Raw genomic sequence first — 24,675 nt, 5'->3', positions numbered from 1 at the left:
GGATGATGCAGTCAACACTGCCATCCACACAGCCCTTTCTCACCTACAGGGCCAGGACACATACGTCAGAATGCTATTTATAGACTATAGCTCTGCTTTTAACACAGTCAGCCCCCACAAACTCACAGATAAGCTCCTCACACTTGGCCTGTCACCCTCCCTCTGTAACTGGGTGTTTAACTTTCTCACAGGCAGGCCCCAGTCAGTCAGAGTCCACAATCGCACATTCAGCTCAAGAATTGTGAGCACTGGGACCCCACAGGGGTGTGTGCTGAGTCCGCTCCTCTACACGCTCTTCACCTACGATTGCGTGGCCTCCCAGAACAACACCAGCATCATTCAATTTGCGGATGACATTACAGTCATCGGACTGATCACTGGTGGTGTTGAAACATCATACAGAAGAGAGGTGGTGGACCTCATAGCTTGGTGTCGTGATAACAATCTCCTTCTCAATACAGATAAGACTAAAGAGATGATCATCGACCCAAGAACAAGGGAAAAGGAGCCACATAGACCCCTGTTTATTGATGAGACTGAGGTGGAGAGGGTGAAAACCTTCCAGTTCCTTGGCACACACATCAGCGAGGACCTCACCTGGTCTCACAACACCCAACAAATTATGAAGAAGTCCCAAAGGAGACTGTACTTCCTGAGAAGACTGAGGAAATTTGGCATGTCCACCACAATCCTGAGTTGCTTCTACAGATGCACTATGGAAAGTGTCCTTACCGCCTCCATCACTGTTTGGTACGGTAACTGTACAACACGTGATAGGAAGGCACTCCTGCGGGTGATCAAGACCTCACAGAACATTGTTGGGGCAGCCCTCCCCTCACTGCAAGACATTTATAAAACCAGAGTCCTACGAAGGACACACAACCTCATCAAGGACAACACACATCCACAACACTCATTATTCACACTCCTACCGTCAGGCAGACGCTACAGGAGTTTGAAGTCCAGGACCACAAGGCTGGCAAACAGCTTTTACCTACAGGCCATCAGGCTTCTCAACAAAGCACTCACACACGCCGCACGCAACACACGCACACACTCATAGCACTTTTATTTATTTATTTGTATTATTTATCTGTATTAATGTGTCTTTTGTTGTTGTTGCTTAATTGATTGGTATTTATGTTTCTTATGTTCTTATTCTTTCTTGTGTTTTCTTTCTTTTCTTGGGAGAATGAACAGAATAAGATTTCCATTGCATAGTATAACTGCTGTTTTACCATGCACATGACAATAAAACTCTCTTGAATCTTGATTCTCTTGAATGCTTGTGCAAGCGACAGGTTAAATATGTCAGCAAGCACATCAGCTCGCTCTGATGAGCAAACCCGAAGTGCACGTCCTGAGATGTTGTCTGGGCCTGCTGCTTTTCGTGGGTTTGTTTTGTTTAGAACCCTGCGCACATCAGCTGATGTCACCATGAGAGGTGAGTCCTGTGTGCTCCCCAAGTCCTGCCACCCTCTCTGCTCATCAGGAGTTTGGGTGTCAAAGCAGGCATAGAACTCATTCAGCTCATCTGGAAGTGTGGTTTGGCTGGACGTGGCTACGCTACTCCGCTGTCGATAGTCTGTGATGTGCTGGAGCCCCGTCCACATGTGCCGAGGGTCTGAGGTGGAATAGTAGCCCTCCAGCTTCTGTCTGTACTGCCTTTTGGCCTCTCGTATGGACCTCCTCAGGTCATATCTGGCCATTTTGTAGCCATCAGCGGTGCCCATGACAAATGCAGTCGAACGAGCACGTAGCTTAGCCCTTACATCACAGTTCATCCACTGTTTTTGGTTAGGGTATTTTCTGTAATACTTGGTGGTGGTAACAGTCTCTATGCATGTGCTAATGTAGCCAGTAACAGCAGAAGCATATTCATCCAAATCAACAGTACAATCTTCCCTCCCCGCTGCAGTTTTAAACACATCCCAGTTTGTGCAGCCAAAGCAGTCCTGAAGTACTTGATCAGTTTCTTCATTCCACACTTTAACTGCTGTACTTACAGGGGGAGCTTGTTTAAGAAGTTGTCTGTATGTTGGATAAAGGAATATGGAGATGTGGTCGGCCTTTCCAAAGTGGGGTCTTGGAACAGCCTTCAAAGCACCTTTCATGTTGCAGTAGACTTGGTCCAGGATGTTATTTTCCCTTGTGGGAAAGCTCACATGCTGGTAATATTTGGGGAGGACAGTCCTGAGGTTGCAGTGGTTGAAATCGCCAGATATAATAAATACAGCGTCTGGGTGTTTGGTCTCGTGTTTATCAATGACGTCATGCAGTAGGCCAAGTGCGTTAGCGGTGTTAGCTCGTGGTGGGATGTAAACAGCAGTTAAATACACAGCGCTAAACTCACGAGGCAAATAAAAAGGTCTGCATTTCACCATCAGCAGCTCAATGTCCTGCGAGCAGTGCTTTTCCATCGTCTGTACGTCTGTGCACCACCGTTTGTTTACGTAAACACAGACGCCGCCACCTCTGTGTTTACCAGACGCTAAAGTCCGATCTCCCCGGTAAGCAGCAAATGATTCCAACTGGATCGCCGAGTCCGGTATATCCTCCGTCAGCCAGGTTTCTGTGAAGGTGAGGACACAGCATTCCCTGATCTCACGTTGAGCTGTAATCCTTGCTTTTAGTTCGTCCATCTTGTTTTCAAGAGAGCGGACGTTGGCTAGCAGCAGGCTTGGTAGCGGTGGCCTAGTCGCTCGAGCTTTTAGCCTAGCATGCAGGCCGCCTCTCTTGCCTCGTTTCCGCCTCGGATGCTTTGCTCGCCGGGTATTTAGCTCACCAGGCCCGCAGGCTGCTGCGTTCACCCGGCGCAGAAGAAAGGCAAAGTCTGAGAGGCTAAATGAGAGTTCATGATTAACCCTGCCGATGTTCAAGAGTGTCTCTCTGTTGTAATGTACTGTGTGAGTGTGTTGAATGTCCAAAATGAACAATAAAATAGCAAAAAATAGAAAAAAACGGGAGAGTGAGACAGAGACGTCTGCCACTGAGGGCGCCATCTTGCAGTAACATTACTGCCGCCTAGTGGCCAGAATACTACATACCACTTGCATTTCAATATGTTTTGACTAATAATAGACCATAGTCTACCATGAAACAGTTATTAATTTCTGAAAAAACGCAATATAGAGATGAAACGATAATCAAATTGCGAAATTTTGAGGGATGGCGGTACTTCCTAGTCCCATTTATTAACTTTTCTATTAACTGAAAAACCTTTTATCTGTATATGAAGTGCCGTACATGCACCCTATCCTTCTCTAGGAGAGGTTCTGATACGTTGTTGTAAAAGTCTGATCGCCCTCTGATGAGCTTGCATTTATAATCCTCCATCTTGGCACTCCAATTCATACATTCATTCAGCAAAGCATACAAATCCAGCTGGTGCTGCTGCTGTCAAAACAAACCAAAGCAATTTTCCTCTCTAGTGAAAGACGCAGTGACAAGCACCTTCCATTCGAAATCTGAGGTTCCACTGTACTGCCTATAATTCAGTCAGGACATGTGTCTCGTAAGGTGTGTAAAAAAGCATATAAAAGAGAATCTTTCAATGACCGCTACCACTACTAATGTGATTTGCAGTAGTTGGCCTTGGCCAAGAAACACTCATTTATTTTAGCGTAAAAAAATGTGCACAAACTCTGTATTAGTTCTATGAGGCATTTAATAGTCCTTGGATGAGTGCCTTTAAACAGCAGGCACAGGAGATGGTTCATTCTTTGTCTCGGGACCTTATGTAGCGTTTGACATATTTGATCATGCAGCTCTAATTGACCGCCTTGGGCTAAGGAAGTTTTTCGAGTTCAGCTCCGAGCTGTCTCGACATCTTGTAGGATGTAGTAAGATTAGTGGGCTTTGGAGTTCTTTGGTCTTGTTTCACTCTCTAACAAGAATCTGCACAAAGTGCTACGGTGTAGTTCAGGGCTGTCAAAGTCAAACTTCACACAAATCCGCAAGGATCTCTTCAAATAGATATATCACTAACAATAATTAGGGTGGCTGAGTAGGTGCAGGATGTCTTTAGAAAGTATTCCCCTTTCTTTCATTAAAGGGGAATTTGCAGGAGATTATGTAAAAGTCTGTCCTCACTATCGTAAGGATGTCAAGTAACACAGGCCAAGTTTCAAATACTTGATGAACTCATCACCTTTATTTGTTATCAAATTCAAGTAAATTCCCTGGTTGTGCTTGGCCGATAGCGTGGGTGCCCATTGCGTCGATCGCAAGCTACCGGCCAATTGCGAAGGGAGTGTGGGTCGATCGCATAAACGCCACTTTGTAGATGTCATATGGCATCAGTCAGGTGACATTAAGCTCCTCTCCTGAATTGCTGTTGCTTCCCCGGGGCAAAGATTAAGTGGTGAACAGACGTTATGTAGAAAAAAAGTGAATTGTTGTGAATTGATGGCTTTGCGTCGCGTTATGAACTCCACTATAGAAATGCGTGTTTTCTACACTTCCACCTGATCCCGATCACCATCCGGATCCAGGATTTTTTTAAAGATTCTTTAGCATTGTGAGATAGGACCATTTTCAGCATTTGTGCGTATAACTCCACAAAAAATGGTCAGAGCACTTCGGGAAAAAAATACAGGACAAGTTACAGACAAATTTTTCCAACATGTCCTAAAAAAATATCAAAGATTCACCAAAAAAATGTAGGCTTATTATTTTAGCGTGAACCACACCCGGGGAACTATTGCGCTTGCCGGAGGTCTTAGATTATATATATACAATATATATGTATATATATATATATATATATATATATATATATATATATATATATATACACACACACATATACATATATATTCTAACCGGTAGCACATTATATACAGTATGTGTTATGTTTTATGCTTTATAGTAAGAGATAGATCATGTCGACTTGTAACTTGCATGCTGAAAAAGTGTGTGCACCCCTGATATACATGTACAACGTGCATAAATACTCATACTTATAAATATCGTAAATATATTACATATTTGTATATTTATAAATATATTTTTTATGTTTCCAGTAGAAGGTAGATCTTTGGGACTTGCTCACTCATCAGCTCACAGCCTGAGGACATTGGGGGTCATGAGAATATGTTAGTTCTCTTATCACAATAGAGAGTACTTTATCTTTTTCAGCAGATATCACCTTGGGGTTTTCTGGGCTCACTTCGTAGTCCCTATCTTGTATTGTCTTATTTCGAAACGCCATGAATCAATGGTCCAATATGAGGGCATACAGATGGCATGTAGGGGAGTTAAGAATGGTGTGGCTGGTTGAACTCTCCGCTCCCCCCAGGATTTCCCAGGCATGTTGTTTAGATTGTTGCAGCCTGATTTTGCAGGAGCTTTTCCCCAAAAAATGCAATGCTAGCTTCCAGCCAACTGAATCAAGTCTCATCGGGTCTTGTGGAGTGAGAAAGGATGAGCAGATTCCCAAAGGTTGTCAGGAAAGAGGTCTGTCACGACAATCATCTTTTTTTCAAACATTTTCCAAACTCTTGGCCTTTTTCCATCACTGTGAAAAATAGAATGGTGTACGAATCGTATTCTGAAGGATGTTACTGCATATACAGTATGTGCCTGTGGCTTGATATTATTATTATTATTTCACCTATAGATTCCATCTATTAGCTCAGTGCATTTTCAGTCTAATGCAAGAGTGGCCAAAGTGCGGCCCGGAGACCATTTGTTGCCTGCAGCACCTTCTAAAAATATAATTCAACAGGAAAAAAAAAAAAAAACAGCAAAAAAGGAAAAATCAGCAATAATTTTACAAGAATAAAGTCAAAATATTAAGAAATAAAGTCGTAATTTAACGAGAAAAGTTCGTAACTTTTGAATTGTAATACTATGAGGAAAAATAACATGAAGCTAAAATATGAAAGTAAAAAAAATGTTTAAGTCGTATTATTATGAGAAACAAACAAAACAACAAAAAAAGTCGTAACTTTTGGGAAATTAGGTTGTGGAAAAAGTTATAATGTTAGAAGGATAAAGTCAATATATTGTTGGAAAAAAAGAAAAGAGAAAATTTACAATAAGAAAGTTGAAATAGTTGGAAAATAAAAAAAATAATAAAACAGCAGAAAGTGAAAAAACAGCTGTAATTTGACAAGAATAAAGTCAAAACGCGGCCACAAAAAAAAACTCCGATGGCATGCAGTAAAATTTTTCAGTCAAAAGTGACAAATTTTGCCAGAACCAATTTTTGACAAGCATTATTTCCAGGCTTTTGCGGGCCACAAAAAACGATGTGGCGGGGACAAATCTGGCCCCCCCGAGCCTTGGGTTTGACACCTGTGGCGTATAGTATAGCTTACAATCAGAGCTTCCCCTCCCTAAACGCAGGACACTCGCGGTGAGTAGGGCCCCCGATCCATGGAGGGCGCCATTTTGTGCAAGTAAATTTTGTGCAAGATGTGATCTGGCACTGCTCTTGTCGTACATCTGTTGCCTTTTAAGGCAGTGGGTGGGATCAATCCCGCCTCTTGTACCAAATAAAACTCGAGCCCCGATATGGCCAAGTGCGGCTGTGGTTATAATGCTGTTTTTGTTTTTGTTGTTTTTTGTTTTTTTCTGTTGGAAAAAACTTCCACTGGCGGAACAGTGCCCCCAGCTGGTTGTAAAGACGCACATAATGCCCAAAATCAGACGCATTGCAGGATGTATCCTGTTGGTGTTTGCTGATGGCCATGTATTGAAGGGGTCAAATTATCCCCATTATGGGTGAAATTATCCTACAAATACTATAATTATCGTACATCTGGCAACGCTGTTCCGAGTTCCACAGTTTGCCCCCAGTTTGAAACGCACAATACCGACATCTACAGGCTTTAAGAAGAACAGCAACATCTCTAAAATTGTACGCTGCATGATCAGCTTTAGGGATACAACGTTTAATGGTATTACCCCAGTGACAAGCCATGGTAGCCCTAAAGGTACAACAATGTCCTTTTTTTTCCCCGAGAAAGTATTTATGCATCAATTTCCAGGCGAGGCATAGGGCCATCATTTCTAACAGCCTCCCACTGTCTGCATTGTCAGTTGCGAATTGGATGTTTCAATATCACTGATCATTGCACAGCCAAGACTCAGTGTGGCCACAGGCAACGCTGTTTGCATTCTCCACGAGCACATAAACACTACATCAAGGCTTCAAGCATTCTCTTTCAACACCGTCCACAGTCTCACCTCAAAAGGTGCGCCACAGTAAGTGAGAAAGTGTATTTTTGCACTCTGATCTAAAAACATGTCGTTATTATGTAGTACATCGCATCCATTAAATTAACACAATGATTACATTTCAGTAGTACATTGCAGGAGATATTGCGTGTGAATGGCAAAGCTGAGCTATAATGTAGAATGAATGTTGAAATATCCTGGAAACCTGTTGAAATCTATTCACCGGCTGAGGATGGAACCAGCAACCATCAGGTTGGGGGACGACCACTCCACAGCCTGAGCCATACCACTGTGCACAGAATAATAACAAAATAGATAGCAGACATAAACGGAAGAATTTGAAATGTAAAAATGGAGAATAACTGTTGAAATGTATAAATATGTTGAACGATTGTTCAAGGATCGAACCATCAGCTTGGGAGACGACCAATAAACCAGCTGAGCCACGTCACACTGCGGATTAAGTAGAATGTTACAGTCATGGAAAATGGAAAATGACTTTCCACCAGTAGGAGGCGACATTGAAATTCTCCTTTCATATGCAATGGCAAACATGCCACAGAAAATATGGAATTATGGAAAATGTGGGAATTTTTAGCTTTGAATTCGCTGAAGTGACGTTGTAATGGTTAGAAGCAGTTGAGAAATGTGGGAGTAGCAGAATTTGAAACATTGTGAACTAAAAATGGAAAATGATTGTTGAAATGTGTAAACATGTTGAACAATTAGACAAGGACTAAGGACTGAACCAGCAACCCGTGGGTTGGGAGACGACCCCTCTACACCGTGAGCCATGAAGAAGCAGAATTTTACATGTTATGTTTAATGTAAAATTAATTTCCACCAACGGGGGAGACATTTAAATAGTCCATTCATTTTCAATGGGAAAAATGTCACAGAAAATATAGAATTATATAACTTTAATTCAATATTTTGATCCTGGAATGGTTTAAAGCATTTAAGAAATGCGGGAGTAGCGAGCGGACAGTGGAATTCGAAATGTAAACATGGAGAACGACTGTTGAAATCTAATAATATATTGAAAGATTATGCGAGGATTGAACCAGCAACCGTCGGGTTGGGGGACGACCGAGATACCCCTGTCACCCGTGTCACCCTGTAGAATGAGTGGAATGTTACGAGAATGAAAAATGATTTTCCACCAGTATGGAGCGGCGTTTAATTTGTCCATTCGTTTTCAGCAGACCAAAAATTACAGAATTTGAAATGTTGGAAAGTAAAAATAAAACCTAAATTGAAGTTGAAATGCCGGATCGAACCAGCAACCATCGGGTTGGCGTAACAATTGCTTTACCACCTGAGCCATGTCACCCTGGAGAATCAGTAGAAATGTTGCAGTAACGAAAAATGTTAAATTATTTTCCACCAGTTGGGGGCGCACACTCGTTTTCAAAGAGAAAATGTCACAGAAAATATGAAATTACAGTAAATGTGGGATTTTTTGCAAAGTACTTAAAGGTAGCCAACGTTCAGGACTGAGCTGAACGTTTTGGCGTTGGACTGCTTTGAAGCGGTTGACAAATGTAGGGGCAGTTAGCAGAGAAAGAACGTTTAAATTTGAAATGTTGGAATGTAAAAATGGAGAACAATCGTTGAAATGTATAAATATGTTGAACGATTACATTAGGATTGAACCAGCAACCACCAACCTACCACCTGAGCCATGTCATCCTGTCGATGAATGTTAAGTGCGAAGTGGAATGTGACAGTAATGGAAAATGGCCAATTATTTTCCACCGGTAGGGGGCGCCAAATAAATAGCCATTTCATTTTCAATGGGAAAAATGTGACACGAAATATAAAATGACAGTATATATGGGATTTTTTTTTTTGCAAAGTCCTAATAGATAGCCAACGTGTCCTCAGTGAGCTGAACAGTTTGATGCTGGATTAGTTTGAATTGAAATGTGGGAGGAGAAGAAGAAGTAGCGGAATCAATTGGAAAATGCTGCTTCTCAGCATTCACACAACACTGAGAAAAACAGGCAATAGCAGGCCAGACTAACTAAGTAGGTCTTGACTCTGGACTTGAATAACGAGCGGTACAAATTGCTGAAATTGGTACCTACTTCCAAAAGGGAGGGCAAGCGCTTAGTGGGTGGGTGTTGCGCGAGTTCAAATGCTAACAAGGACCACAGCATCACACAAGCAAAGAGGTTGGCCGCATTTACGGCGCTCGTAAACATATGATAATGCCCGCAAAGAGTTATTTTGAACATTTTTCATTTGATTGAAGTGTACCCGGCTGTGAACACAATGACTGTGCTGGCGCTTGCAAGCAATAAAAAGTCAAATGGGGGTCGGGTCACCGTTTGTTTTCAAAGTCGGCTATGAAAATGGAATCGTCAGGCTCAAATACTCAGACTTAAATGTCAACGTGGAAAAGACTCGAAAATGTTGTTTTTCAGAGTTCCTCTACCAGATTAAAAAGAAAAAAGGTATTTTCTCCTCAAATGCAAGCAGGCCTGGATATCTGCAAATGAGTGCAGGCTTTTCTTCATACGCTTCACATTCCTGTCAGCGTTTCCATTTCTTCGCCGACCACAATTTTTGTACTCCTGAGAAACAACAGTATCCCAGTTTCATGACAACCAATCCCGCAGTTCTTTCCTCGGTGGCACCTTCAGGAATAATCACAGGACAGGAAATCCTTAAAAGTCCTTAAACCGATTTTGTTTTTAGATATACTGTATAAACCTTCCTGTAAGTGAAAATGTCAACTTTTTAATGCGACTACATGCGAGGATTCATCCTCAAGGGGGCTATGACTGGCTGTACTAAATGGGAAAAATGTAATCTAATAGCGGTGAGCTGGCCCTCCCTAAAGCCACACCACGCCAGGCATCAAACGCTTGGGGAAATTGTTAAAAATGAGCTGTTCCTCAAACAAATAACCATCTATATCCGAGGGATCTATTTCTTTGACATGCACTGTATCGCCACTGGTCCAATTACCCATCTCTGGAAGCTCAAATGTCCCAGAAATGTCTTTGTTGCTCACCCAAAGCCTTCACTGGAACCCCAATACACCACACCTCACTTTACTCTTTAAATATCCAACTGCATTACGGGAAAAAGCGGAACATTCAGTAAATAACAAGTAATGTTGTTGCAAGTCAGGGCGTGTACGACCGTGGCACATCTCTGCAGTGCGACGGACCAAGACCGAGAATGTAGGTTACGATCTTGACACTGATCTCCACTAAGTAGGCGGGGGTGTGCTGCTTCATCTCTTGCCATTCTCACTTCCTCTGTGTGTTTCTCTCCTCTTCCCTTCCCCTATTCGCTCTCCACATTCATTCACAAGTATGCATGTTGAAGTATGCTTAGTGCATACTGGTTTTTTTCTGTCTGTTCAAAAAAACAATTCAACTAGAGAAGCACTCAGAGAGTGCAGACCTCCGCCAAGCACCATAGTTCCCCTCATGTTGTGATTCACACCAAAATAATAAGCCTACATAGTTTGGATCAGTCTTTGATACTTTGTAGAACATGTTGGAAAATTGTCCTGTATTTTTTTCCAAGTGCTCTGACCATTTCCATTTTTTGTGGAGATATATGCACAAATGCCAAAAATGGCCCTATCTCACAATGTTAAACAATCCTTTCCTCCGTGATCGGGATCACCCCAAGAATCGGATCAGTTCTTCCATGTGCCATTTCGGACAATTCCTGAAAATGTCATCCAAATCCATTCAGAACTTTTCAAGTTATTTTCACCACTAAGCCCCACTTCATGTCCACACAGCAGAATTGTCACTTTCCTGAGAAGTGAGATGCTGGGGTGGAACTAACTGCGAAAACTTATCTTTGGATGAATTCTGATTTGAGGTCCTGATGCGGTGATTGCCGCATAGATATACACTTATTTTCTTAGTCGATTAATTTGAAGCTTGTTGTTTTGATGACTCGAGTAATAATAATCGATTTGGGCCCTAGACGGACCAAATCCATATGAAACAAGCACAAACAGTGAGTGGTTTGGTTCACAACATATCAGAAAATAGGCAAAAATGTCCATCATGTGTTCCAAGGTCAAAGCTGATGTGTGTCAATCTCGTTTTGCTTAAAACACAAATAGGTCTGCTTTCATGGATGACTCGGGAAATTTAAACATATTCACATCAGGGGGGCAGAAATGAGAGGAAATTTACATTTTAAGATGACAAAACGATTAATCGAATACCAAAATAGTTGTCGACTAATTGGATACTCGATTAATCATCGATTCAATCGATTAATTGTTGCAGAAGGTTATGCCAAGCACAATAGATTTTAAGATAATTCAGACACCGAGTCTATTTTTGACACACTTCCAAGCCCTCCTGCTAGCTTGACGTTGAAGTTCTCCGATTTTAAACCAACATTTACAATCAGAGCAACTGTTTTAGTTATCGGATTAGATTCACGGACCGCGGAACCTCGGGTTTCACCATGAATCTGTTCAAACAATTATTTGGAAAACCGAATCGTACGAAAACCAAATCCATATTCCCATAAGAAATAATGTAAATCCAATTAATCCGTTCCAGACACCCAAAAATAATAAAAGAAAACACATTTTATAGAGCATAATTATAGTTTTACATGCACAAAACAATGCAAAATTGTTAACTAACTAAGCTAACCCAGCCAGTTTACACTGGCCGTTGCTGTACGTGAGCTCACGCTCGGTGAAGAGCTTAACAGTAGGTTCCGTTTTTATTAGCAAATTCCGCGATTCCGTTAACGCGGAAATTATAGGGCCCTAAACTATGTGTCAACGTAAATATACCTGCTCCAACGACTGTGCAAACACTCGCCAGACAGCATGTCCTTTTGTCTGATTTGCAAGTCAACATTCTGGTGCATGATCGTTAATATAATTTAGGTTATGCAATTATAAACCTAATATAGTCAAAGCATGTGTCATCATGACTAAGTGGGATTGACTGAGGCAGTAATGAGAGCGCAATAAAGCAAGTTGTGTTTACTTTGACGCAAATTAATGACAAGTTTTAGGGTTAGCAGTTATGGACATTGTCCTTCATTTGTTTACTGCTATCTGATTGCGTTCGTGGAACAAAGTGTGCCTTCGGCGGAGCACAGCAAAGTGCTAAGATGTGTTGACGCCTCGGAGCAGGAAGATGAACACTGAAGATAATTGGAGTCGGTATGACATGCACGGAATCTCACACAGGTTCCACTCCCAGCAGGGAGAGGTGAACTCACAAGATGCGCAGGGAGAGAGAATTCTTTCCAAGAAGGACCGGTAATTAAAGCATTCATCAAATGTTTGACTAATCAGTGCGATGGCCAACGAAGCCCAGAAGAGTGGAGATAATAGATATGCTGCCTCAAGAAAGTGCTGTGTGTCATTATCACACCGGCGAATGTCATCTCTGGCCCGCTGTGCGTTGTCAGAAAGATGACATCTCCACATACATCATCACACTTGCGCACAATAAGTCCAAGCCAAGACGTTTCTCCTACAATACACACACGTTCTTGTCAGGGGCGGTAAATCACAGCTGTCACGTGACTTGGCTAATGTAGACAAACAGTCGTATGTCACGCTGGGAACATTTTCACAAATACATTTACGTCTCTTCTTCACATATGTCCTCGACTGTCATGTGAGAGAAAAGAGCAGACTATTAAACCATAAAGTATTGACAAAGATATCACAACAAAGTGGGGGGGGGGGGGGGGGGGGGGGGGGGGGGGGGGGGGGGGGGGGGGGGTGAAAGCTTTTAAATGTAATACAAGTTCATGTTTTGAAATTAATGAAGTCATTCATTTGAAATGAAAGAGGCTGCATCAATATTCCGTTAGCTATTACACAGCTTCCTGTCCTGTCTGGGCTCATATAATTCAGTCCCATTTACCTTCCTCCTCGTTTTGGCCATTTACTTCTTTCAAACTTATCATTTTATCACCGCTTCTGGCTCATTTTATTCACTCTTTCTTTCCACCCGAGCCGTTCTTGTTACTCTTGTCTTTTTTACCTAACAAAGTACTATGGCAGCACCTCTGTAATTATCTGAAATTACTCACAACATTAAATATAACTAGACCAAGCAATGTCAGTAGACGTGTGTGAATGCCGAAAAGCTGAAGCAAAACTGAAATGTTGCTATAAAGTATGAGTGTTGAAACGTAGAATGAGTGTCGGAATGGTTTGAATTATTTTAATAATGTGGACGTAGCAAGACTTGTGGAAATTTTACTGAGAGAGAATAGCTGAAGTGCTGTTAGCATATGAAATGCTAACAGTAATGTAAATATGAAAATGCTAACATGCTAATTGTTAGCATGTTAGCACTTAGCTATATATATGATAGTACTGAGTGTGTATGCAATTTAAAGCTACAAAAATGGCTAAAATGTTAACATGCTAAGATTACCATGCTAACAATACCAGCATTCTACTACCTAACATGAAAAAGCTTAAGCATTGAGCTTAATATACTGTATATATCCATATATATATATATATATGATAGCGCTAACTTTGTGTATAAGTTTTTAGCTACAAAATTGGCTAAAAAGCTCACATGATAATGTTAGCATAATGTTAAGTGTCTATGTGTATCCCGGAGAAAATGATTAGAATGCTAACATTAGAATGTACCTTATTAAATTTTCAAAACAAAATGTAGAATGGATGTTGTAATAGTTGGATTATTTTAATAATGTAGAAGTAACAAGAATTGTGGGAATTTTACTAACAGAGAATGGCTGAAAAACAATGTAAAAATTAAAATTGCATTTTAAACACTTTCTCTGGTATAAACGTACATAACATTAAACAACATTAACATGTAAGCCTCTTGGCCATTTTTGAAGCCATAAACTTAGATACAAACTTAGCGCTATCATATATATAAAGCTCAGTGTTTAAGGGTTTTTCTGTTAGGTGGTAGCATGCTAGCATTGTTGGCATGCTAACGATAGCATGTTAGCATTTTAACCATTTTCTCAGGTATAAACTTACATAGACACTTAATGTTATGCTGACATTAGCTTGTTAGTTTTTTAGCCATTTTTGTTGCTATATATTACATAGAAACTCATATATATAGCTAAGTGCTAACATGCAACAAAAGTTTAAGCCATTGTCAGTAAAATTCCCACAATTCTTGCTACTTCTTTATTATTAAAATCATTAAAACCATTCCAACATTCATTCTACCGTATGTTTTGTTTTGAAATTGAATGAGGATGGAAAAAGGTCACGGGGGGGACTGAACACACAACCACCAGGTTGGCATACGACCGCATTACCACCAGAGCCTCGCCTTCACACAGAAAAATCGGAACATGAAATATAATGTTAGGTGTGATTTGATTTTCCACCCGTAGGGGGCGCCAAATAGATTGCCCATCCATTTTCAATGGGAAAATTGTCACAGGAAATATGAAATCACAGTAAATGTGGGAAGTGCTGATAGATACTGTACATGGCCAATATGTCCTGAATGTGCGGGTTATTTTGACATCGGATCGGTTGAGATATGTGGGAGGAGTTAAGGGACAAGGAATGAGGTGGAAGAAGAAGTAGTAGTAGTGAAATAATTAGATGAAAAATGGTGTAGAATTTTCAAAGTAACATGCATGTGTAGGTGTGGAAATTTACAACAAACATCAGTCTGCATTTAAGGGTAAAAAAGGTATTTTTTCCACGGACATTTGATGTAAATTCAAGTATATACGCTGCACACACAAAATTTAGAGGGTGATTTGAACATATATAAGCCACACCGGTGTATAAGCTGCACGTGTCCACGTCATAAAATGGCATATTGTGGCACGCACGAGTCCGGAGGACCAGTCAGCTCATTATTTGACAGGAGCCAATTACTGTATGAACTATGAAAAACTCACGATGAGCTTGTCAACCCATTGGAAATTGCAGGAGGGCATTACTCAAAATAACAGTTTGACTCACGGTGTCATCTTACAAAGAACCCTGAAATCATCACACAGCAACTTAACACTCAAACGTTATACCCCAGAAATACCTTAGAAATATACAAACATGTACCAATACCAGTTTAAAATGAAAAAATATCAACATTTTAAAGTTTTCCCGTAATGCATTTCATTTGAGAAATTCATTTCATTGAAGGAGTATAGAGGGCATACATAATGGTGGATGCCGCTCCAATGCTGCCTCTGTTCACCAGAGGGAGCCAGCGGACCCAGAGCCCAAAGCCCAGAAGGATGCTGACGTCATTGCAGCGCCCCAATGAATGTTTTGCTCAGATGCAATACCTTGTGGGAAAACTAAAATGCTGGTTTATATTTCATTTTAAACTCATATTGGTACATGTTTGTATATTTGACAGGTACACCTTTTGAGTGTGAAGTTGCTGTGTGATGAATTTAGTGTTGTTAGTAAGATGACACGGTGAGTCAGACTGTTCTATTGTTATACTTTTATGTATAATGACCTTCTGTGATTTCTAATGGGTTGACAAGCTTGTTGCGAGTGCACTTCTAGCTTGTAATTACCGTTTCCTCACTGACTCGCGAGCGGCACAGTATTTAAACAGTTAGTAGTAGTTGTGAAGTAAAGGAGCTGTCACGAGATTAGAATTTAGCTATGAATTAGCCAAAGGGTTCACAGTTAAAGAAAAAAGTCAAGCGGCTTATACACCGGAATTCACGGTAATAATGTAATTTTAATCCTTTACGAAGTGTAGCTTGGGCAAATTGGATTTGTATGAATACGCTGCAGTGTGAGGCTGTCTTCCTTGCATCACATACTGAAGTGGCTCTTTGGTCATGCATGCAGTTTGCAGCCGGTGCAGCAACAAATACGAGGAGATGAATACAAATACAAAGGGCTGTTTGGAGATTTTATTTATCAACACGGGGCAAATACACCAGACAGGAAAAGGTTAAAACTATAGAAAATGCAGCCCGAAGCTCTGACCAGGAGCAGGCAATAATCAAAAATCCAATAACGGAGCAGATATACGGTGTTTGATAGAAGATGAGTAGAACATAGAGGCTGAGAGCAAAAATAAAAGGGTTGGAGGGAAGGGATGGTAGGTCTATGGAGTGTAGAGGAGTATACAGGAGACGTTGTTCCATGGTTGGCTCCCGTTAAGCTGCTGCATGTCACCTTCTCAAGATGACGTGTTTTTAACCAATAGCGGTTTAAAAGAAAAGATTATACAATTTTTTAAAATATTTTCCACAATTACGAGTACTCAATTCGGAAGAGGGCGAGATGCGATGCTTGCAGTACGTTTCAAAGCGACATACGGCAGATTTAAGGTTGCCGCAGACAAGCAGACAGCAGGTTCACAAAGAAAGCCGTATGTGCTTTCTCATTAGGGCAACGTGCCAAAACTATATACAATCTTTAACAGGCTCTGTACAGATTAAAAGACATTAATGACGGAAAGCGTTGTCAAATTAATCCCCTGAGTTTATGGCCCCTTTCTGTCCAAAACAAGCAAACAAATAAAAAGCTTTGCCCAGTTGAGGCAAAGACATAAACTGTGTATTTATTTTCCCCTGCATGTTTTATACTGACTTGTGTGGGATTATTGGATCTCGTAAATAAACCGTCAGGGAAGAAAAAGGGCAGGTCGATATATGCTAAGCTATTTGAAGAAAACATTGATGCTTTATGTTGCAGTTGACAAAGCAAATAGTTCTTAGTGTAACACCTAAGAGCATATCTTATTATTAACTAAGTCATTTTATTTGTAGAATATGCAGAGGTCCATAAAAAAGACAGCGAGCCAAAACGGCCTCCAGGCCGCACTTAAGGAACTTTGTGTGGAGTTCTGCTATGATTTGATTAAGCATTACCCCACGATGCAGAGGCATGCCGGCAGCAAGGTTCAATAAAGTCTTTTAATAACACCAGATCAGCTCACACGCAGCCAAACGGCACACAAAAAGGGCAAAGTGGCAGCAGTAAAAATAATAAAGTAGGCAAGCAGTCACAGCTCGGACTAACATCAACTCACCGTGGGAGGTGGAAACAGGAATGTGCACAAGCAGTAGAATGATAACAGGAAACCAGGAAACATCAGACGAAGATGGAAAACGCAATGCATCCAACACACGGGTAGCACGTCAAGCAAAAACACTGAAGAGGCACAACAGGGCGCATCGACGACGAGCAAAAACAAGTTGACACCCCAGATGGACAAATGCATTTCCTGGAGTAGAAGACACACGTTTTTTCATCGTTTGTCTGGTGGTGCAACTTCAAGTCAGGTGTATATACAATATATAAACATATGCTGCCTTTATAAGTTAAACTAGGGTGGTGGTTGTTTTTTTTGATGACACCTAGTGGCCGCAATAATGCACTGAGTTGAGCTTGTGATGCAGTTAGGCAGAAATACTTTCTAATAAGCGTCTGCCTTCTGTAAATAACGTGCAACTATAATTACATGACAAATGTGGTATTTCAGACAGCAGTGTTGTTTAATGAGGACACTAATTATCTCTAGCTTGGAGATTGTAGCTGCTGCATGAGCCACTCACTAACTAAATACACACTTATGATTTTCAGTCTATTTCAATTCATGAATACAAAAATGACGTGTTGATGTTAAAATACGGCCGTGTGATACGTTTCTACATGCCGCAAAGTGTCCAGGTGTCATGTGACGTGTTAAAAGTGTCCCCTTTGAGAACATTGTAATATTGATTAAACAGGTGTGTCCAATGTGTTATTGTGTCCACATACTCAAAAAATGTTTCAGCTTCTCCAGCTTTATTATGTCTCCTTGTCGGTGTAAACATGGTCACCTCCCCTGGCTTCCTCTTCTTCTTTTGTAAATTTAATGAACAGTCGACCCTCGCAATATCGCGGTTCGATTAGCGCTTCCTCGCTATGTTGTGATTTTTCAGAAATTAATTAAATCATTAATTATGGCTGTTTCGTGGTAGACTGCCAGTCAAAACTTATTGAAATACAAGTGATATGTAGTATTCAGGTCACTAAGGGACAGTAATGACACAAAACACTGAGACATTACCTTGCATGACATTACCTTAACACTGCATTAAGTCACAAAGTCAGCCATGGCATGTCCCACATGATCGAGTGAAAAAATGTTCTCCTCCCATTCCATGTGGAAGTGGTAAGTTTTTGGCTTCTAAAGTTTAGAAGAAATCAATTTGAGGCTAACATGATGTAAACAAAGCACAGTATGAGTGTGAAGGTGATTATAGGGGTGTTATTTCATGTCTATGGGGCTCTAATAATGTTAAAAACCGTACTTAGAAAGTCACAAACAGTTTTTCTATGCACAAACTATGAAAATATTCCATTTATGAACATTGAATCCTATTTCGCAGAAATTCATTTATCGCGGTCGGGTCTGAAACCATTTAACCGCTATGAACAAGGGACGACTGTACTCCTAAAAACAAAAGTTTGCTGTGATAATAGTTTGATTATGAATGCGACATATAGATTTCTTTCCTCCTCATTTTTTGACTGATGCAACTTATACTCCGGAGTAACTTGCAGTCTGGAAAATACGGCAAATAGAACTCTAATTACAAATCACAAGCAGGTGCGCTCCCAGCTCCCTCGAACAAGAACAAAGATGCCATGCATGGGGTGACAAGCAGGAAACATAACAAAATAAAATCACATAACTGAAAATAATGAGGGAACAGAGAAAAAAAACAACCAATAGTTCAACCTTCTAAGCGTGACACTTTATTCTTGAGTATTTAGTACTCTATTGAGTCTTGATTTCCATTTCCATGCGTCCTAATGAATGTAGACACAGTCTAGATATGCATACAGTAATCCCTCGTTTATTGCGATGAATTGGTTCCAGACCCAACGGTGACAAGTGAATTTCTGCTAAATAGGATTCCATTATTTATAAATGGAATAATTTCATAGTTCCAGCATAGAAAACCTGCTTACAACCTCCTAACTAAAGTTTTTAACATGATTAGAGCCCTCTAGACATGAAATAACACCCCTATAGTCACCTTTACACTTTACCTAGCATAAACGAGGGGCTCACATGTTAGCACCGGGAGAGCTCCTTGTTGTTGTTTTTTTATACAGTACTTCCTGCGGCAGCTATTGTCTCATTAATGTAAGACTACTGACACCTAGTGACCAGTTATAGAATACTACATTTCATCACAACGTCTTTGAATGCGTCTTCTGAATGCCTTATATTTGTATATTATTTAATTTACCAATTTTTATGCTCAAAAATGCTTCATATGGGCAAAAAATATGTGAAATGTGCTGAAATATGAAGGGTTTTTACTAATAATAGGCCGTGTTCAACCACAAAACAGCAATGTTTCTTTAATGAATATGTTTTTGAAAAACCGTGATAAAGTGAAGCTGCAAAATCCAGAGTGCGAAGTGGCGAGGGATTACTATTACAAAGATGTGCCACAACATTATTGGAAACGACAGAGAAAATGTCTATTTTATAAGCTGTCTACAAAACTAACACGATAGTAATAAATGTAACCATCATATCAGTGTCATCCATACAGCCAAGCAGACAGGATAAACATTAACAATTCATTCACTTTGACACATTTAATGGGTGGAAGTGAATACCACAGCGACTGTGGTGAACAAGCATGGGTGTGAATGTAGTCGGAGAAATTGGCGCCTCAGCACAGACCTCTGATTTACTTTCAGATCATTTCTTCATAAAAGACGACACTGAATAGCTTCTCTCTTTGACAGAAAATGTGCTGTTGAGTTAAACTATGGATAAATGGGAAAAAATGCCAGGATGGTGAAGGGGAAATTCTTTTTTTTTTTTTGGGGGGGTTGTCCCAGTTCTTGAATTATGAAGACAAGAAAAACTGTACAGAATTAAAAAAAAATAAATACTGGCAGACTATCAGCCTTGTAAGCTCCGAGCAAAACAGCCTAGAAGAGCTTAAAAAGAAGATACAAGCGAGAAGGCTGAAAGGGTCCTCCAGCTTACACAACACACACACAGATACAGACGTGACAAACCAGATCATCACAACAAGTCAGCATGAGTGCAAACCTTTGCAAAACCCTTTAAAGTCTAATCTACTCCAGCCTGGGACGTTTGCATCAGAGTGATGCGCACACGTGACAAGTTATTCAACAAATATTCATACTCAAACTGGTGCAGATGCTAACCGCTAAAATATTTGGCTAACGCTTCAAAAAACAGCAGAAAAGGAGGAGCAGATCCTTTAACATGCTCAAGGATGCGACAGTCGTGGGTCCAACATTGGGTGACGTGTTCATTTTCACTTCCATGGGGATGGCTTTTCTTTTCTTTGGCGCACTGCCACCAGAAGAGCCTGATCATCAGCATCATGAAGTGCAAAAAGTTAACTCATACGTTAGATGTGTCTAAAACGTGACAGTATTCTCCTTTGGGCCGTGGCTAGACCTCGCTCGGAGCCAGTCTAAAATGGAGAAGTAAGGCACCTCCACTCCTCCTCCTTCTTCCCACCACTGGCCTGGGAGCACACCTTGGGCAAGTGTTAGCTCACCCTGGCGTCCCTTGGCCAAGAATACGGCATTGCTCCGGCTACGTGATCACTGCAGGGACAGATGGGACAGACGGCTGCTGCTAGAACAGCAAGCTAGTGAGCTAACTAGTTAGCCTCTCCAATTTACTGCATGTCGGCCGGGCTCTGCTGGGTCACTAGCCAGTCTCCATGCAGTGTAAAGGTAATGTAATCTTACGTCATGCCTCATAACATGACTGATGCCTAGTGACCACATTGCCTTTCAATATTTTTTGACTAATCATAGGCCATAGTGAAGCACGAAACAGCCATCATTTATTCATTAATTATTTGTTTTATCTCAATATAGTGAAGGAGCGAAATGCATTACTGTACTTCCTCAAATGTTCATTAAATTTGATTTGCGCTCCCTCCAGTTCAAACTGTATTGCCTTTTTATTAAATTTAAGATATATGAGGATCTTTGAGTTGAAAAACGTTTGCAATTTGGCTCGCCGCTTGTCATTTAGGGGTGTTGGAGGGTTCTGCACCCCTTAATGGCGCACATTTATTTACGATTGTACATATTCATGCAAAATGTGTTATTTTTATTGAAACATCCATGTGTCATTATTTGGAAAAATACTGAAAATGTCAAATAAACAATTTTTGGCAATTAAACTGGTGTGGTATGCATCGTGCATGTTGTTACGAACAAAGCATAGCTTCTTTCCCATGGGTGCTAATAGTCTAAATGGTGGAAGCGCCAATTTCGTTCTTATGTTCAATTGTGTCTTGCATAGTCTTAAGCGCTGGATATAAAAATAGCGGTTGGTGTTTTGGAATGCATCATGAATACAACTGGCCTCTGGAGTCGGTGTGTGTTCATCTGTCTCCGCTGACCCGCAGCCATCTCCTGTTTGTACCAGGCAAACAATCTGATTAGCATAATAGCAGATGGATTGATGGATTACCTTTATACGTTTCTATAGATACGTGACGCCATTGTTCCAATTTCTATGAGTGCAAATAAATAACATGATTTAGTTTTTAAGGTAAATACTTCTCACGTGTTGTCCTGCATGCCGCTGTTGTACGCATGGCTTTGTGCTATTTTGAGGATAGGGGCAGTATAATTGTTTTATCGAACTGTTAGTTGGCAGGCCGCTGCGAGGTCAGGCACATCAATTAACATCCATTCCGCGCTGTTTAGAGAGGCCATTTTGGTGTTTTGAGTGGAGGCTTTACAAATCCCCCGCTGAGGATGATGGCCTGGCGTTAAAGCCACTGATAAATGATCACTAGCTGTTGGGTTTCATTCACAGAGCAGCCTGTTCCACCTCGCTGCTCACCAAAAAGCCTTTGACCGTATGAGCAAAAGCCCAATTATTGATCGCTGAAGTCTGCACAGCTGCCATACGCAGCTGATGAGAAGACTCTGTTGCTAGGACACCAACTCCTATAGAATGAAAAACAGCAACCACAGTCCCCACTGACAGGGTGCTTCCTACACTCTTGTTTTTTATCTTTTTTATTATTTCTTAACTGATGACGTCAGAGACGGGCAACAGAGTTGCGGGACAATGACTTCAAGTTACGGTTTCCATTTTATTAGCATGCTAATAGGCTGCTAACAAGGACGTGTTGGGAGAAAATACTTTACGACGATAGTTGGACTCACGCAGGAAAAGATGCACGGCATATTGTACGCTAACCGGGAAATTACGCAAACCTAAGCCAAATTTTCTTGCAAAATTTTGGCGTAAACCGAAAAACAGGCTAACCGGGGCCCTAAAAATGGCCCGTCTTACATTCACGGTTGTCTTATATTTAGGTTGATAGTAGGTCAAAATATTTTTGCAAAGGCTGCGCCTACAAAGATACGATGTCAAATGTTTACAGACGATGAAGCTCACTATATTTCCTGATCAAAATGTTAAGACCAGTTGGAAAATTTTCCACTGTTGGATCTTAACGAGAAAATTTCTGAGTAGACAATTGATTCCAAACAAGCATGCATGTGAAATAGGCTGTTCATCAAAAGTTTCAGACCACAGCCTTTAAAAGGAAAAATCTTGGCAAAAATGTGGATTGAATGTGATTTGGTGTCAGTGATTCATACTGTCATGATCTCTTGATGCCAAAGGCAAAAAAGCTTTCCCTCTTTGAACGCGGTGGGATTGTTGCGCTGCATTAGCAAGGGCTCTCGCAGTGCGCCATTGCTGCTGAGGTTGGACGCAGTAAGACGGTCATTTGAAACTTCTTCAAACATCCTGACGGTTGTGGAACAAAAAAGTTAAGTGGTAGATTAAAAAAAATGAGCCAGATGATCCCATTGGCTGTCCGTCAAGACACGGGACCATCCTCGGCCCAAATGAAGGTTGTTCCTGGTGCCGAGTGCAGTCCAATAACCATCAGACGCCATCTGCGAGAGAAAGCTTTTTAGGAAGAAAAAACGTCAACAAATTTGCCCGTTTGGAATTTGCACCAAACATGGGACATTGAAAGGTGGAAAAAACTTTTATTCTCTGATGAGAAAAAATGTAACCCTGACGATCCTGGTGGCTTCCAGCGTTACTGGCATGACAAGGAGATCCCACCTAAGATGTTTTCCACACGGCACAGTGGCGGGGGCGCCATCATGATCCTTCAATGGAACAATGGAGCTTCAGGTTGTGCAGGGGCGTCAAACAGCAGCTGGTTATGTGGAGATGTTGCAGGAGGCATCCCTCATGACTGAAGGCCCTCTTCTATGTGGTAATGACTGGCTTTTTCAACACGACAACGCTGCACTTCACAATACCCGCCTGACAAACGACTTCTTCCAGAGGAATAAGCTCACTCTTTTGGACCATACTGGGTGTTTGCTTGATCTAAATCCAATTGAGAACATTTTGGGGTGGATGGCAAGGGAAGTTTACAAAAATGGACACCAGTTCCAGACAGTAGATGCCCGGCGTGAAGCCATCTTCACCACCTGGATGAACATTCCCACTAATCTCCTGGAAACACTGAAGCCATTGTTCATCTCATTAACAAGAATAGCTCAGCTACTCATTACTGACTCATTTTTTCAGTTTCCATTTTTTTTAGCTATGGTCTTAAACTTTTGATCAGCTGATGAGCAGCCTATTTCACTTTAATGCTTGTTTGCTACAACATTTTTTGACTCCCATTTCTTCTTTTTGCATTTTGAAGCTCTACTTAGAACCTCCTTAAGATCCAACAGTGCAAAAAGTACTTTCTTACAATTTTTCAACTGGTTAGCCTCCAACACATTAGCCTGATTGGACACTCTGCACAGGTGTTACTATGAGTGTGAATGGTCGTTTGTAGTGCTGTGTCATAGTGTTGTCTGTCTTTCGCCCAAAGTCAGTCGGGGTAGGTTCCGGCACCCCCCTGTCGGTAGAAAATGGATGGATGGATTTGTAAGAACCAGCATAGCTTAAAAGTAAATTATGCTTCAGGGAAAGCTGTGGAGTGATATCTGTATTATTCTTTGAAGAATGAAAGCCATACTTCCTCGGTCGACACAATGAGCTTTTTCACTTGAATTCTTCTTACGGCTTCCACAACTCTCTGAACTCAACAACTAAACTTTAACATTCTTCTCTTCCCCACAGGAGTACACCATCGACGTCTTTTTCCGCCAGAGCTGGAGAGACGAGAGGCTGAAATTTGACGGACCTATGCAGATTTTGCCCCTCAACAACCTCCTGGCCAGTAAGATCTGGACGCCTGACACCTTTTTCCACAATGGCAAGAAATCGGTGGCCCACAACATGACAACCCCGAACAAACTTCTACGACTAGTTGACAACGGCACTCTTCTCTACACTATGAGGTAGCGGACACTGCCATGTTCCTGTTTTAATGAGTCCTGGCTTGGGCTGGAGTTTTCTGAGCAGTATTTTGTTTTTAAAAAAGTCTACATTGTTAAATTTTTGAACACGAATGGTCAATTCGCAAAAATGACATTTATCGTCCATGGCACCAGCCATGACAAGCTAGCTCTTGCTC

At 41.1% G+C, this 24,675-nt stretch overlaps 1 protein-coding gene across 2 annotated transcripts in view; it reads left to right on the top strand.

The window, feature by feature from the left end:
• gabra3 (gamma-aminobutyric acid type A receptor subunit alpha3) overlaps window positions 1-24,675 on the top strand; it is a 141,802-nt gene that overhangs the window by 81,414 nt on the left and 35,713 nt on the right. For both annotated transcript variants that reach the window (XM_054754332.1, XM_054754331.1), the window contains exon 5: window positions 24,279-24,499. In XM_054754332.1, coding sequence (XP_054610307.1) covers window positions 24,279-24,499 — 221 coding nt within the window. The remainder of the gene's footprint in view (window positions 1-24,278; window positions 24,500-24,675) is intronic.

This window comes from Dunckerocampus dactyliophorus, chromosome 16 (assembly GCF_027744805.1).
Source record: "Dunckerocampus dactyliophorus isolate RoL2022-P2 chromosome 16, RoL_Ddac_1.1, whole genome shotgun sequence".
Classification (NCBI taxonomy): domain Eukaryota; kingdom Metazoa; phylum Chordata; class Actinopteri; order Syngnathiformes; family Syngnathidae; genus Dunckerocampus; species Dunckerocampus dactyliophorus.
Note: the sequence above shows the minus strand (reverse complement) of the source record. Positions and strands in the feature narration are given on the sequence as shown.